Below are 14,115 nucleotides of genomic sequence, written 5' to 3'. Positions count from 1 at the left end.
ATCAAATCCCAAACATCTGTTCTTTCTTCCAGAACTGCTTTCATTACCAGGACGGAGGAGAATGGGTAGGAAAACAGAAGTCCATCATGTATGCAGTGCAGAAGTGTGAGGAAATGGAAATTTACTGACACAGGATTATATAAAATACTAAAAATTTATATGGTGATGAGGAAAACTACGTATATGTATTCCTATACTCCCTGTCCTGTGTATTAGCTTAAAGCTTGTTGTGCAGACCATATCTTTCGGCTGCTATATAATTAAAATCTGGTACAACTGCAGTGCCCAGCGCAGATGCCAGTAGTACACTAAACCGTTACTTTTAATGCCAAATGAGATGTTTGAGAAAGAAAGTTTGCCTAGTTGTGTGGTTTTCAAGTTCTTGTGAGTTCTGAGCCTCTAAAATCTTTCTGTGGAAGCTGAAGACCCCTTCAGAAATTTCACATACTGCAGAGTAGTACATGAACTTGTTCTTCCCAGTTATTGGTCACAGACCTCTGGGAAAATATCCCAGGGAAATTAACCTCATAGGGGCTTACAGGTCACAGGCTGAAACTGAGTAGTCTAGAGGACTGGGATTAAGCAGTCTGATTCACATCGTGTAAATTAGGTATCTGAATGCTTTTGGAAGACTCGGCACCAGGCATCAGCTGGAGTGAGAAAGTGCCCGGGGCAGCTGTGGGAGAACTGGAGGTTTCCATCCTTGCTTGACCTGTGACTTTTCTGTGCCCTGAGAAAATAGCCTTTGCTCTGTTCATGCAATGTGAATTCAGAGAACAGATTTTTTTATCTTTCTTTGTATTGCAAGAATTTCAGCAGCAACATATATAGGCTTTTATTCTGATACAAAGTGAAGTACATATTCCTCTTCCTCTGACTAATCTCAGATCCAATTTCTTGCTCCAGAGTAAGTGTAAAATCTATACACCTGCATCCTACAGTGCTGTAATGAACAGTGGCATGACCTGCAGCTTTTCTGTTTTCTCAGTGAAGAGCCAAGTCAGGTCTGTAATTCTTCCAGCTGCAGCACTTGATGGCTGAGTTACTCCCTTTAGTTAGGCTGCTCAGGTAGAAAGCTGATAGTTCAGACATAAGTCTAAGACATTAGCACATTAAAGACAGTATCCCATGACTTTCTATTTTCTACCTAGAATGATTTTTTACTTGGCAGTTAGCCTGGCTAAGTCAGATAAAAGATTACACGTTTCCTTGAGCTCTGTCTTGCTTTGTTCTTTCCTTAACCATGCTAGAATGGGTTTAATACAACTAACTTGATATTTAAACTTGCCTTCCTTGGAGCCAGGGGCTGTAGGGTGAGGGCTTCTCTCTGGGTCCCTCCTGGAGGCCACTTGCAGGAGAGCAAGCAGCATTCATGAACAGTCAAAACTGTTGAGATCCAACCACCTCATGAGCCATGTATTTGAGTGGTCCATCTTGTGTTGTCAGGCCAGTGGAGCTGAGAACTTCTGCCTCTCATCTGCCTCTCAGCCACTCCCGTGCTCTGACCAACATGATCCCAGGGCTGAGGATTTGCAAAAGCTGCAGGAAAGCCCACCCTACACTGTTGTTTCTGTGTTAACCTCAGCAGCAGCTACTGAGTATCGAGGCACATAATGTCAAGAAATTGCTTTTACATACTGTTTTGCTGTTCTTTATAGCTATGGACTTCAATATCATGTGTCACTGTGCACCCCTCTGCCCCAAATAATAATTGAAATGAACAAAAAAATCCCCCAGGTTTTATGTCATTTCAGATGTGGCTTGCTTTGGTGCAGACACAGCTCTTAGTATGCGGTTCTGCTGGCACTGGACAGTGCATGTAATAGCTGTTTCAACAGCTGAATTTGCTCCCTAGTTCCTCATAGCACATAGGCATCATCAGTAAAATATTGTGCTGCATTTTACTGACATGATACAGTTTTGCATTCTGTCCATTTCCTGACACAGTACCCATTTAGGTAAGAACGGCTTTCTTCAGTAGTGGGAAGAAGGTGTCTCTGGATGAAATTACGCACCACAGAGTAAAATCCCAGATGCCATATACCAGTGTGTCAAAGCTGCATGAGGCTGTGTACAGGCACCATTAGGTTTGCTCATTCAGCCGGTCTTTGCTTCACACAACCTGTTTTTTCTAAGATTTACTAAGCCATATTTTATTAAACTCGGATTTAAGAAGTGAACTACAATACAATTTATCAAGCGCACTAAACACAGTGCATTTTGGTTGTGAGTCAATTGGGATAGCCCCAGGCAGGTTTTGAGGCATCCTTGTGGGGTTCTTCCTTGGCGCTCTGCCTCTTTTCACAGCAGACTGGTGCTGGGATGGGGTCACCCATTGGTACTCTGCTTCTTGTGGAGTTAGCTTGGACCAGGGCCACCCCATGACAAAGGAAAGAACTGCCACGTCTTGGATTGAGGACCTCAGCTTTGTTGTGGTGGGTTTTTAATTGAATTTGTAGACTGCATTTCAAAGGAATCTTAATCTCTTCAGGAAAAAAGGTCCCATCAAGTTGTGAAGAGGGTTAAAATGCTCACGTATATGTATGTTGTGGGAAAGGGGCAAGATGGAAGAGAGGCGTGAAAAGGTGGAGCAGGGGACTGATGCAGAGCGGCAGAAGCAGCACAGTGGGGTGGCAGGGGCAGGCAGAGTGTCCTGCGGCAGCAATGCTCCCGGGCTTTTATGGGACTGTACAGCAGCATGGGAACCCACCAGCTGCAGACACGAGACTGCCATGCTGGTATGCTGTTGCAGTGAATTAGGTCATCTCCTCCTCTAGATCCACAGTTCTCCCTGTGCAGGGTGCTCTTTGGGGGGTTTTGTGGTAAGGAGCAGAGAAATGGCAAATCAGGGCTGCTGTTCTCCTAGGAGAATGCCAAAGGCATCAGCCTTTGTAAAGAGCAGGCACTCAGGCTGCTGTGTGAATTCCCTCTTGCTCGGCAATTTTGTTTTGCCTTCCCCGAGCACAGCCAGCACTCTGAGCTCAACTTGGTTGGGAAAATCCATTCCAGCCACCCCTCTCTCAGGGAGACTCCATGCAGCTCTGGGTACAACAGGTTTACAGCAGAGCCCAAGCTTCATGCACTTTGGTGGGTGTAGCACTCAAAAATACTAAACGAGGGCTTCCTCTCCAAGTGCCAAACAAAGAGCTTCATTGGAGTGAGGATGATATGCCTACATCTTCTCCTTCTATTTCCTTACGGACCTCCTAGCCGGACTCTGTGCAGGTACTTGTCACAGGCATTCATCTCAAATTCTGCTGCAGACTTAAAGAAATGATACAGAAAATCTCATTTCAGGTGTAAGCTTTCTGACTGCTGCTGCTTTGACGGCACAGTTTTCTCTTTCTCTGCTGCTGGCATCACGCTGGGCATCACTTCAGTGGGGGAAGGAAAACAGAACAGACAGGTGGCAGTTTTTGGAGGAATGAGGCCCTGGCCCAGGGGAGACATAAGGATTAAAATCTCAATTTTTCTGTCAGTTGTTTTGTCTTTTTTACTTCATGACCCTTTTAAATTGTTGCCATCATGTAAGTCTGTCTTGTCTTGGAAAGTGCCCTAACTGCTTTCACTGCTGTGCTGGAGGCTGATTAAAATCTATGGTTAATCTGGGGATAAACGCTTCTGGAATAAAAAGACAAAGCAAACCAGAAAAAATTGTTCAGCCTGTCTGACTAACACCACCTTGCAAAGATAAGGTAAAGGAATACCAGATGGCAGGTTCACATTTCTATGCTGGTGCCGAGTATCACCTCAAAAAGGGCCTGGTGATGGAGAGGTGGTTTTTTTTAATGTTACGATAGCTAACAGAATGCATCTCACCATGAAAAAATCCAGAAGACACAGAAAGTTACAATTAAACATTCTTTTTATTGGGGCCTTGCTCTGAAATGGCACACATGATAAATGCTCAGAGTGCCCGTCAGTGCTGCTAATGAAAAGACCCAGAGTCACGTTTTACACTTTTTATTTGGATTTAGATCAACACCACAGATAAGATACTTTGGTCAAACACAAGAACAGATTGCTATGCCGCTCTTTTCTGGCTGCAATAAATACAGTAACGTGAAAAAAAAATATGCTGGTTTTCCTGGAACACCAAATGTAAAACTTGGATTGGCACATACAGCTAATAAATATGTTGTTTGCACTTAGCACTCTAAAACGGAATTGCACATGCAAGATGTAACCAGGCTACTGATCACCTTCATCATTGTCCCTGCACTGTTTTTACTTTTTAAACTCTCTGCTTGCTTTTTTTCCCAGCAAGAAAAAAAGAATATAATTTGCTGCTCTACTCAGTATTTCAGTGATTAGTCTGCTGATTTTGAGACGTTTAGCCAAGGTCACATCGAAGGCCCTCCTAACAGAATTGGTATCTCCTCTGTAGCTTGACTTGCAACACTATGCATCACAGGTAGCAATGGGAGTCCACCGACGTGAGGTGAGAGGTCTGCCCAAAAGCTCACGAGGAGAGGTTGGTACCAAGCAAAGATACAGTAGAGGGGCCGCTGTGAATGCAGTTCTTACAATATCAAGTGTCAATACTACTACCACACAAATAATGACATATCAATAATATATTGTACAAGCTTATACAGCAACACATGTTGATTTGCAACATTGTACAGTTTAAATCTAAAGTGCACAGCCTCAATCTGAGGTGACAAAACAGTACTATCAATATAATAAAGGCAACACAATTACAGACACAATTATTTCCTCTTACTTCTTGTCCTTGTGACATTACATTGAATCAATACTCCATTTAGCTATTTTTGATGAAATTAAAACCACATTGCACTTTTTTTTTTTTCCCCTCTTCAAGTATTTGAGAGACAGCAGAACAATATTGCTTTACAAACAAAAGCTGGCCATTTAGGCAAAGTCAAAACCAAAACTTTAGTAGGGTTATAAGTAGACAGGCCTGAGCTGCAGAACTCTTACCAACACTTCCAGATGTTGGGGGGAAAGAGGGTAAATTTCAGTTTCCATGCCAGAGTCACCTCTAATGTTAAGGAATGATGCAGCACATGAATTCTGCAGGAGTTGTGCCCATGGTTTCTAAAAAGGCTGTGAGGCTCTGTGTGGGCTGTTTTAGGCAGATGTAGCCTTATCGCAATTTTTTCTGCAATTTCAAAAGCTGCTGCAGACAAGGATAGAGTCCAGCACAGGGAGAAATCTTTGACGAAGTAGTTTGTTACTTAGACCCCATCCCTGTCACTCAGATTACAGTCACATTAATTCAGGCCTTGTCTTGCAGACATGTACATCTGTAAGAAGGTCTTCACTCTAGCAGTGAGGTTTTGCGCTATTTCTTTAGTAGTAAGACTTCCAGTCCACCTTTGTTTTCAACGTAGTTTTGAACTGCTCATAGCAGAACTGGTTATGGGCTAAACATTTATTCAGACATGTGACTTTTTTTGGGGATAGGCTTTTTTATCACAGAACACAGAAACCATCCAAATACAACCTTATTTCAGTCTTGGTTAGCACTGTATATTGATTGTGCGTCTGCTTAGTTAGGCCAAGTGGGAAACATAATTAGGAACAATAGCATCTTATTGTACTGTAATTGATCTTAAGTGGTTTTAAGAGCTGCAGTACTCTTGAGGTTTTTCAGTAATCAACCCTGGAGATGTACAATCCGTATGACATGGAGAAATGAGGTATTGGTACCTCTAAGGAATGTAGTATGTGGGCTTGTATTTTAAAATAAGCAGTAATAAATATTTGAGGCACCTCCATCAAAAGAAAAAGAACCCTAGTTAATTTTCAGCTTCTGTCCTTGCAGTTTTATAACCCATATAAAATAAAAATATATAGTTTACAAAATAGGATTTTTTAATATATATATATTTCCTTTTGTAAAACTATACCTATTTAAATACATTTGAAATGTTGCTATAGGTAAATTAGAAATTCTGTTCTAATACTACGAAAAAGGCAAAATACTTTCACTTTTCAACATACAGCTTGTATACTCTGCTTCTCACCACCCCCTCCCACTTCCCCCAATTTGATTTTGTCCTAATTTTGGGCAAATTTGGCATAATTCAGTCCAATTGCTTTTAATTTAAAGTAATTTCTATGTTAAAATTTGGGATAAAATTTTAGGTATCTTCTGTTCTTCCTTATTTGTTTCAATGCAGCTTTTTGTGCAGCTAATTATTAAGGAGGTATTCTAAAACTCAGGAAAGGACTTTAAAGGAGCCATGTTTCTTGATTTTAAACTGTACTCTACTCCAATGCCACAATATAGAAATAGATTTACTTTGGAACAAACTACAAATACATTCGCACAGTTTGTGACAACTTAATTGTCTACTTAGAGGTCCAGGAACCAACTTTCACACCCAATTATTATAAATCTTGTCCCAGGCGTTCTATTTCATCAATCAGGAAATCAATGTCTTGGTGAGTTGCTGCGGGGTTTGAGATTACCATCCGGAAGAAGTTTACTTTGTCTCCCAGGGGCTGATAGCTCACCATGGTTGTGCCATACTCCATCATCCTGGCTTTTATCACTGGTGCCACCTGCAGCGTAACAAAAAGCGGAGGAGGAGGAGGATGCGGATGCTGACCATCATCATTATTTTCATTATTAGTATCATCCTTATTATAACAAACACAAGAGTATGTTTTCTCTTTTTTAAAAAAAGATGAACAGCTACAAGAAGCAGTTAAATTGAAATTACATCCAATATTGATAAAACCATTAACCTCCTATAAGGAATAAATGCCTTATTGAAGAGACGCTGGGTTTATCCTGTTTCTTTGTCCTGCTTTTAAAATCACTGGGGGAACTTTCCCCCCCTACTTTCTCAGCGTTGCTGACAGGGACAGTAGCTGTTTTTTGCAGTGCTCAAAACATACTGTTCAATCGTTTTCCATCTTGTTTTCATATGCTAGAGTACCACGGGATTACTGAGCTTCTGTGGCACTTGCTAGGTTTAGCGACTGCAGTTCACCGTAACTTCAGTACACACACGCAGGGCAGGGAAGTGCCACAGGGATGAGGCAAATGTGGTGCCAGACAAACCTCTAGTACAATGACCACAGAAGTGCCATTTGCCAGAATATCATGAGGTGACCTTGCCCTGTGCCCTTGGAGGGCATTTCGTGGATGCCCTGCCTGCAAGGGTTTCACTGTTCACTGCATGATGTCCTGGAGGGTGCTGCTTACCTTCATAAGGCGGCTCATTCTTTCTTCATTGTCTTCCATACTGCGCAAGCTGGGAGGTATATACCAGAAGCAAACATTTGTGTGCTGAGGCTAAACACAGAAAAATAATGGCTTACACTGTAACAAAAGCTCATAATATCTCAACTGCAATTACGTTCATGCCTTCCCTCCCTCTCATACATCACGTTGTGACAGCAGTCAATGGTTTTCATTATTGTGGTCCACTGAGAGTCATCATCATTATTAATGCAGAAAAAATAATTTTAGGCGATTTATTCCCAGGGTGGATGTGATGTGGAAACACATCATCCAGCTAAGCAAATATATTTATGGCCCACTGAGAGGCATCTAGATTTTGTAGGTGCCATCCCCTCCAGAGGCTGAAGGGATCATGTGGCTACAAGTCTACTACAGATCATTCAGAGGTGAGGACAGTGTCATTTACTTTTATCACCTGACAGAGGAATACAGAATCTGGTTCTGTAAACAGAAGTCACAGGTGGTGCATGAGACAGTGTAAGATTTTCTTACATTTAATGAAATTATTTCTTCTCAGTTCGATTCACCTAGCTGTTGTACTAATATGCATGCACCACAGCATCTTAGCTAGTTTAACTTACATGGGAGCACCAAGTAGAAAGGCATAAAGTAAGAACTAGTTGACATTTTGTGTACTTTTGCAGTTTCCCAAGAGTTGCCTGCCTTGCTATGTTCCTCTTAGCATTTACGTGCTAAATGTATGGGTTACAGCAACTCCGACTGCTGCCAGTTCCTTTACTCATCATCAGATCCAGCAGACCAAATTCAGTGATGATGTGTGAGGTAGGGGAAATAGATCACATCGTGGCCTGTGAGTATGAGCCTGTGATCTCTGTTTGAAGAAACGTAGTGATGTTTCACCTTAGGCACGCACGAAGTGATCACTACTGGAGAGCAACATTCTGAGACAAAACCTCCCAGGGCAAGTACAGAGCGCAAAAGCCATCACAAGGAGGAGGAACAAAGCTAAAATTACATCTTTTTTTTTTTTCTTCTTCTTTTTTTCAGGCAAAATACCAGTTAACTTTGTAACAGAGGTCTCTACCAGGCCTGTCCCCAGCCACCCCAGCTGGAGAGGGCTGCCCACAGAGAGATGCCCAGACACTGGACAGTCCAGCGCAGTTCAGAGGTACAGCCACACAACCCAGGCTGCACTGCCTTGCCCTGGGCACTGTGCTCCAGCTCAGCACGTGGCACCCAGGGGTCCCATCTCAGCTGGACTCCCTCCCCCCCAACAGAACCAACATGCCTAGAGATATTCACAACACACACAGTGGTGTCGCCTCTGCCCCGTGAGCCAGCTGGGATCCTGAGCAACACTAGCCCCTGCCCCGCTGTGCTGCACCCCAATGCAGCAGGGACTGCAGTGCAGATGGTCTCTCCAGGTCTCTCCAGGTCTCCTGTGACTGCCCACCTGAGAACACTGATAAAAGCACTTTGCACAGCCACCCCTTCAGAACTGTGTGGGGCACTGTAACACCCACTCATAACAGATCCTGCTATTAGGAAACTGCAACTTGTTATTACTTAAGAGCTGGTTCTAATTGTGTGTGCACAATGTTAGCCCAAGATGCCAGTGTTTAGTTTCAGAAACTGAGCAAACTGTACACTCATGCACTCATAAAACAACTGCCTCATCTCCCTTGTGCCTGGATCCCATAAGGAAAAAAAAAAGAGTTATTGGCAAAACAACAGGTTTTGTTACAAGGGACATGGCTTTCTGTCATGTGCTGTTTGGTTTGACCTGTTGGTAGCATCCCAACAGGTGACTAAAGCAAGTGCTATTGTCCAACTTGGAAAAAGAAGTTGCAATACATACCTTTCCATCAAACACCATTTCATACCCTTCTCTGTTCTTTATTTTATTGTATAGGTATTCTGCAAGTTCCAAGCACTTATCAATTTGTGCTTCAAATCCTGTGGTTCCCTGTACAAAGAGAGGGAGACAAGAAGTTATGTGACTATCTGTTCTGTGAACTGAAAGGGTGACAGGACCATGTGGCACTTGCCAAAGCATCAGCACAAGTCACTTTTCAGAAGCCTCTGTGGGATTCTACAAGATGAAGGCCACTTTGCTAAGCAGAGCTCATTTGTCTCCAGCTCTTGCCAGTGACTACGCTACAGACATCTCTACAAAATAAGCACTGGGAACTCGCCTGGCTCTCGGCAAAATACTGCAAACCTCCAAGGAAGGGTGCCCTCGGTACATTTTGCAAAGAGGCTGAGCACAGTTTTGGACAGCCTGGACGGGGACAGAAAGAGGTCTCTAGAAGGTCTTGACCTCAAGACATGAGGAGTCTCCTGCTATTTTCAGAATAGGGGATTTTAATCTTCTAGGGGTGATGTGCTGGGGGCTTTGCCAAGAATAATGTTTCTTTTTTAGTTAACACAGAATGGACTGATACGCTTTTAGAGTCCAGCCTGTGAAAATGAACATTTTGTTTAGATGCTGTCCTGCCTCTGCAGTGTTTTTCTCTCTTCTTTTCTAACAGACACCATATAAGCTCAGAAGCTGTGTTTTTAAGAGCTGCAGCAAATCCTGCTTTTTCTTCTCTGGCAGAAGTCGTAATCTTCTCTCTGTGACATCATAATTGCTCCTGCAATCACCAGCTGTGATGCCACAAACAAAGGATCCAGCTTCATGAAGGAGGAAGAGGAATAAACAGCTGGAACAGATAAACTGTTTAAGAAACACACATCCTATTTTGTAACGCTAATATTACAAGCAGGGTGTGAGAAGAGAAAAAGCAGTACCACGCATATTGAAAAAATGGGGTTTAGAAGAAGAAATGACTCTGAGTGCACGTCCCTGCTAAATCTGTTCTGGCAATGCAGAACTGACTTAAAAGCCCATGTCATTATCCCTCTGTGTATAGAGATTTCAGAACAGGCTAGAGCTAGCACAGCCCAAGGAGAAAGGCTTGGGGTGAAAGAGAAACGTGTGGCTGAAACTGCCTGCCACACTGGAGACCCCAGTTAGCACAACAGCTCCTGCAACCACAGAAACCTGCATCCTCCTTCGCAGACTCCCACACCTCCAGCTACATGATGCCTGCCTCAGAATTGTTTTCAGAGTTCTAATGAAGCACATGAGGATCCTCAAGGCTTTCTGGAAGTTGAAAGAGTGATGTCATCTCCTCTGAACAAACCTGAGGCAGCTTGACATAATTAATTGGATAAATACATGGAAGAACTTATTTAGCAACATTCTACAAATACAGATGAATTAATCATTAAAGCTGGTGTTTTCAGATTTCCCAGAGAACAGATTTTGATGAGTTTTCCTCTGCTCCTTCAAAAGATGACTTTATATCTACTGCGTGCAATGAAACTAAGTATTCCAGTCTTGATTTGTCACGTTTAATTTCTGAATGTCATTAAAACTTCTTATTTCCAGAAATCTTCATAACAACATTCCAAGGTATATGATTTATGCTGTTAGACTCCTACAGTTACAGAAAGCAAATGCTATGCAAAGCCATGGAGTTCAAGTTTCAAAATCATGTGTGCTGCTTTGAAGCTATATTGTTAAAAGTATAAAAAACCCAGAAAATAATAATGTTCTTTCTTTCATGTTATATATGGGAAATGCAGGTCAGATTTTTTCTAGAATGATGATTACAGAAAAAAACCCACAACTGTATCTGGTGTGCATTATTTTAATGCTAACAAATATATTACAGGCACTCCTACCTTTGCTCTCCACATCAGCCATAGCTTGAAGACATCAACATGCCGCCCACATTGCAAAGCCTTGTCTCCTGTGTCGTAAGACAGGTCATAGTGTTTGTCTTGTTGAAAGAGGTAGGAAGCATGCATTTGATTGCAACTCTGCATCAATCCCTTACAGAAACAAAGACAAAAAAGTGATGTTGCACAGATGTGACTGACTACTGTTTTGAGGGTTGCTTTACGTGAGAAATTATGAACACCCAAATTCATGGAATATGTGTCCAAGTGCAAAAAGATAACAAAAAAGGACAAAACCAGACCTAGCTGCCCAGTGGACCAAGTTTTTCATATCCCATTCAGTGCCTAGGACACCTTGGTATCTGATCCAGCAATGTGTAATCCACTCTCAGAGCCAAGGCATTTTTTAAAAAAACAGCTGGACATTGTGCTTCCTAGCATCATTATGGGTAAGTTCATTTTTGGATCTCTCTTTTTCTTCGTTCTGGTTCCTTTGCTCCCTTTCCTTGGAAGGCATCTTTTCTGGTTGAGTCAGACCAAGCCAATTTGGTGACTATCTAAATAATATCAAACCACTTTTCTAATCGCTTTGGTTTCTAAAATCCTCATTTTCTTTGTTTTCTTTCTTTGTAGACACCATTCTTTTCTGCAAACCCTCAGCTGCAGATTGGATGCTTAAGTGGTAGGGGTATAGAAAGCTTTGAACAGACAGAAGAGCATATGGCCTTTAAACAGCCAGCTAGAGCTATTTCTGGGCTGCAAGACACCGTTCTGAGAGGCAGCTTTGTGGGAGAGCCAGAAGCCAACAAGGTGAAGAAACCTGGCTCACGAAAGCATGAGGTTTCCTTTTTAGCTTTTTAAGCGAAATGCAGAGAGTCATGCTCTGGCTCTAGTTAAGTCCTCAACCAAGTTTAGGACTGTTGCCTAAAACTGCAATTTCCAGTCCAAGAAGAATCAAAACATGGCTGCTTATCATCAAATCTAATCTCGATGTGTAAACTCAAAACCGAGATAGTAAAATGAGACAGAAAAAAAACTTTACTTTCTCCTAATCTGAGCCATCTGTTCTCACTAGAGGTCAAGGATGGTACTGACTTCAGCCAGGCAGGATTTGTCTCAGGGAACTGACCCAGAGGGCAAATAAAAGCCAGATTCTCTCCTCCTAAGTGCAATCACTTTGTATACAATCTGTTGTACAGCTGTTAGCAAAACAGCAACCAGGTTTTTGATAGCTGCTCTAGTAAGTGGTGGTTGTATAGCAGCTGTCCCAGTAACTGATGGTTATATGAAAATTATAGGCTTGAAGGGTAATTCAAATTCTTGTACTAAATGAAATGTCTACTTTTTATTCCAAGCAAACTTAGTGTTCCATTTTTACTCCCATGTGCCCCAAAGTGGATATATGGATCAAAGCTGTGTAGAAATACCTGTCATAAAAGTCTAGAAAGCGTAATGATGCCTAGATTCTGGATCAAACATTCTACTGCATGTGTACTACACCATTCATCACAAGACAATTAGAGTTTTTCCTAGTTACGTTTTATGCTACACAGCAACTAGTCAGGTTACACAGCTATGCACCCACAAATTAACTACGGACATTTTGAACGGAAAGCCACAAAACGCTGTACTGCCATTGACTTATCTATCATTTCTGCTAGACAACTGCTTCAATTTCTTTTGCAGTCACGGCTTAAGCATGTAACTAGAGGTATATTTCTCAGTTTCTTTTATCGTCTTCCATCACATCAGCAAATATTAGCTATGACACAGTAAGGAAGAAAATATCCAGGATTTTCAGAAGCAAAATGTCAGAAAAGATCAGAGAAGCAAGTGTACTGGGACATACCTCTTCTCTTACTAGCAGGGCTGAACACTGCAGCGGGACGCCCATCATCTTGTGAGGGTTCCACGTTACTGAATTGGCCCTGGAACAGCAAACCACATGAAACTCAGACATTGTACTACGGTGGTGAAACCATGGAGACACTTAGAAATAATCAGAATAATAATGAACATGTAGCAATGCACAACTTTCTCTTTTCTGAGCAAGCAAAACTAAAATAATAATGGCTGATACTAGGAAAGGAATGCCTTCATAAGGGACCTAATCCACTCTCATTGGTTTTTGGATTACAATCCTGGCAATTAACTACAGGATAACTGCTTTATCTACTCAACTTAATCAATAATAAACTTTCTGGGGAGTCACCTATACTTTATAAGCATAGGGCAAACTTCCTAAAAACACCCGCTTGACTTTCTGAAGTCACACAGCTGATGAAAGACACACATAGAAAGCTGGCAGACCAGCAGAATCCCTCCTATTGATTCCACTTTCAGCAAGATTTTAGTAAGCAGCTCACATAGGCATTTGTAAAAATTCCTTTAAATACTTCTGGGTGCCTTGAAGTCTCTGCGTAACTTGGAAAACCTGGCCCAAAGTAATTTTTCTCATTGCTCTACTGATGGTAAATTTTCATGGCTCCTTAATTGTAGCTTGGCTATGGTAATTCACACAACGGGAGGACTAGGTCCAAAATTACCACAGTAATAAACACAGAACTGATCCACCCTTTCAGAAGAGTCTAATCCTGCCTCCCTTCAGGACACATTCATTGCGAAAACAGCTGTCACTCTAGATCTTGTGAACAAACAGGGTGCTGTCACAGCACAGCCTAGAGAAGGAGCATTTAGGACTGTGGCAAGGGCTGAATGGAAGATTGTCCAGTTGTTTATTTTTTTAATGTTGTGTTATGCTCGACTGGCTATTTTTTAATTACTATTATTAAGTATGATGATTAGCTGATAGATGTATACATTTGCCTTCTATTTGGCAGGCTGTCAAGGATGCATTGTGCACAGGATTTCATGTAGTGCAATGATTTGAGTTCTGGTGGTATAAATTGGGATAAATCAGTCAACTGTGGCATGTAAAAATTTAAGGGACTCGGGACACACTTGCAGGTAACATTGATGTGAACATAGGTAAGCGTGTTAGAATCTGGCAGTATTTTCCTTTGCAGGAACTGGAAATAGCACTATAGGTTTATGCATATCCTCATAATTTCCTGCCAAAATTGCTTCCACTCCTTCAAAGCAAGCAAATCCAAAACTCACATGGACATCGAGCAGCACTTCTGTGCTTTCTTCTTTGCTATTTAAATGGGCCTGCGCAAGTGCCTGATGCAAAATCTGTAGGG

The 14,115-nt window shown here is 41.9% G+C and overlaps 1 protein-coding gene across 2 annotated transcripts in view; it reads right to left on the bottom strand.

Annotated features, from left to right (window-relative positions):
• Positions 1 to 3,947: 3,947 nt before the first annotated feature.
• GAD2 (glutamate decarboxylase 2) overlaps positions 3,948 to 14,115 on the bottom strand; it is a 41,606-nt gene continuing 31,438 nt past the window's right edge. For both annotated transcript variants that reach the window (XM_056337177.1, XM_056337178.1), the window contains 5 exons: positions 12,762 to 12,840; positions 10,916 to 11,065; positions 9,042 to 9,149; positions 7,184 to 7,273; positions 3,948 to 6,534 (listed from right to left, as the gene is read on the bottom strand). In XM_056337177.1, the coding sequence (XP_056193152.1) occupies positions 6,361 to 6,534; positions 7,184 to 7,273; positions 9,042 to 9,149; positions 10,916 to 11,065; positions 12,762 to 12,840 (601 nt within the window). In that variant the 3' untranslated portion in view covers positions 3,948 to 6,360. The remainder of the gene's footprint in view (positions 6,535 to 7,183; positions 7,274 to 9,041; positions 9,150 to 10,915; positions 11,066 to 12,761; positions 12,841 to 14,115) is intronic.

This window comes from Falco biarmicus, chromosome 4, assembly GCF_023638135.1.
Source record: "Falco biarmicus isolate bFalBia1 chromosome 4, bFalBia1.pri, whole genome shotgun sequence".
NCBI classification, from domain to species: domain Eukaryota; kingdom Metazoa; phylum Chordata; class Aves; order Falconiformes; family Falconidae; genus Falco; species Falco biarmicus.
Note: the sequence above shows the minus strand (reverse complement) of the source record. Positions and strands in the feature narration are given on the sequence as shown.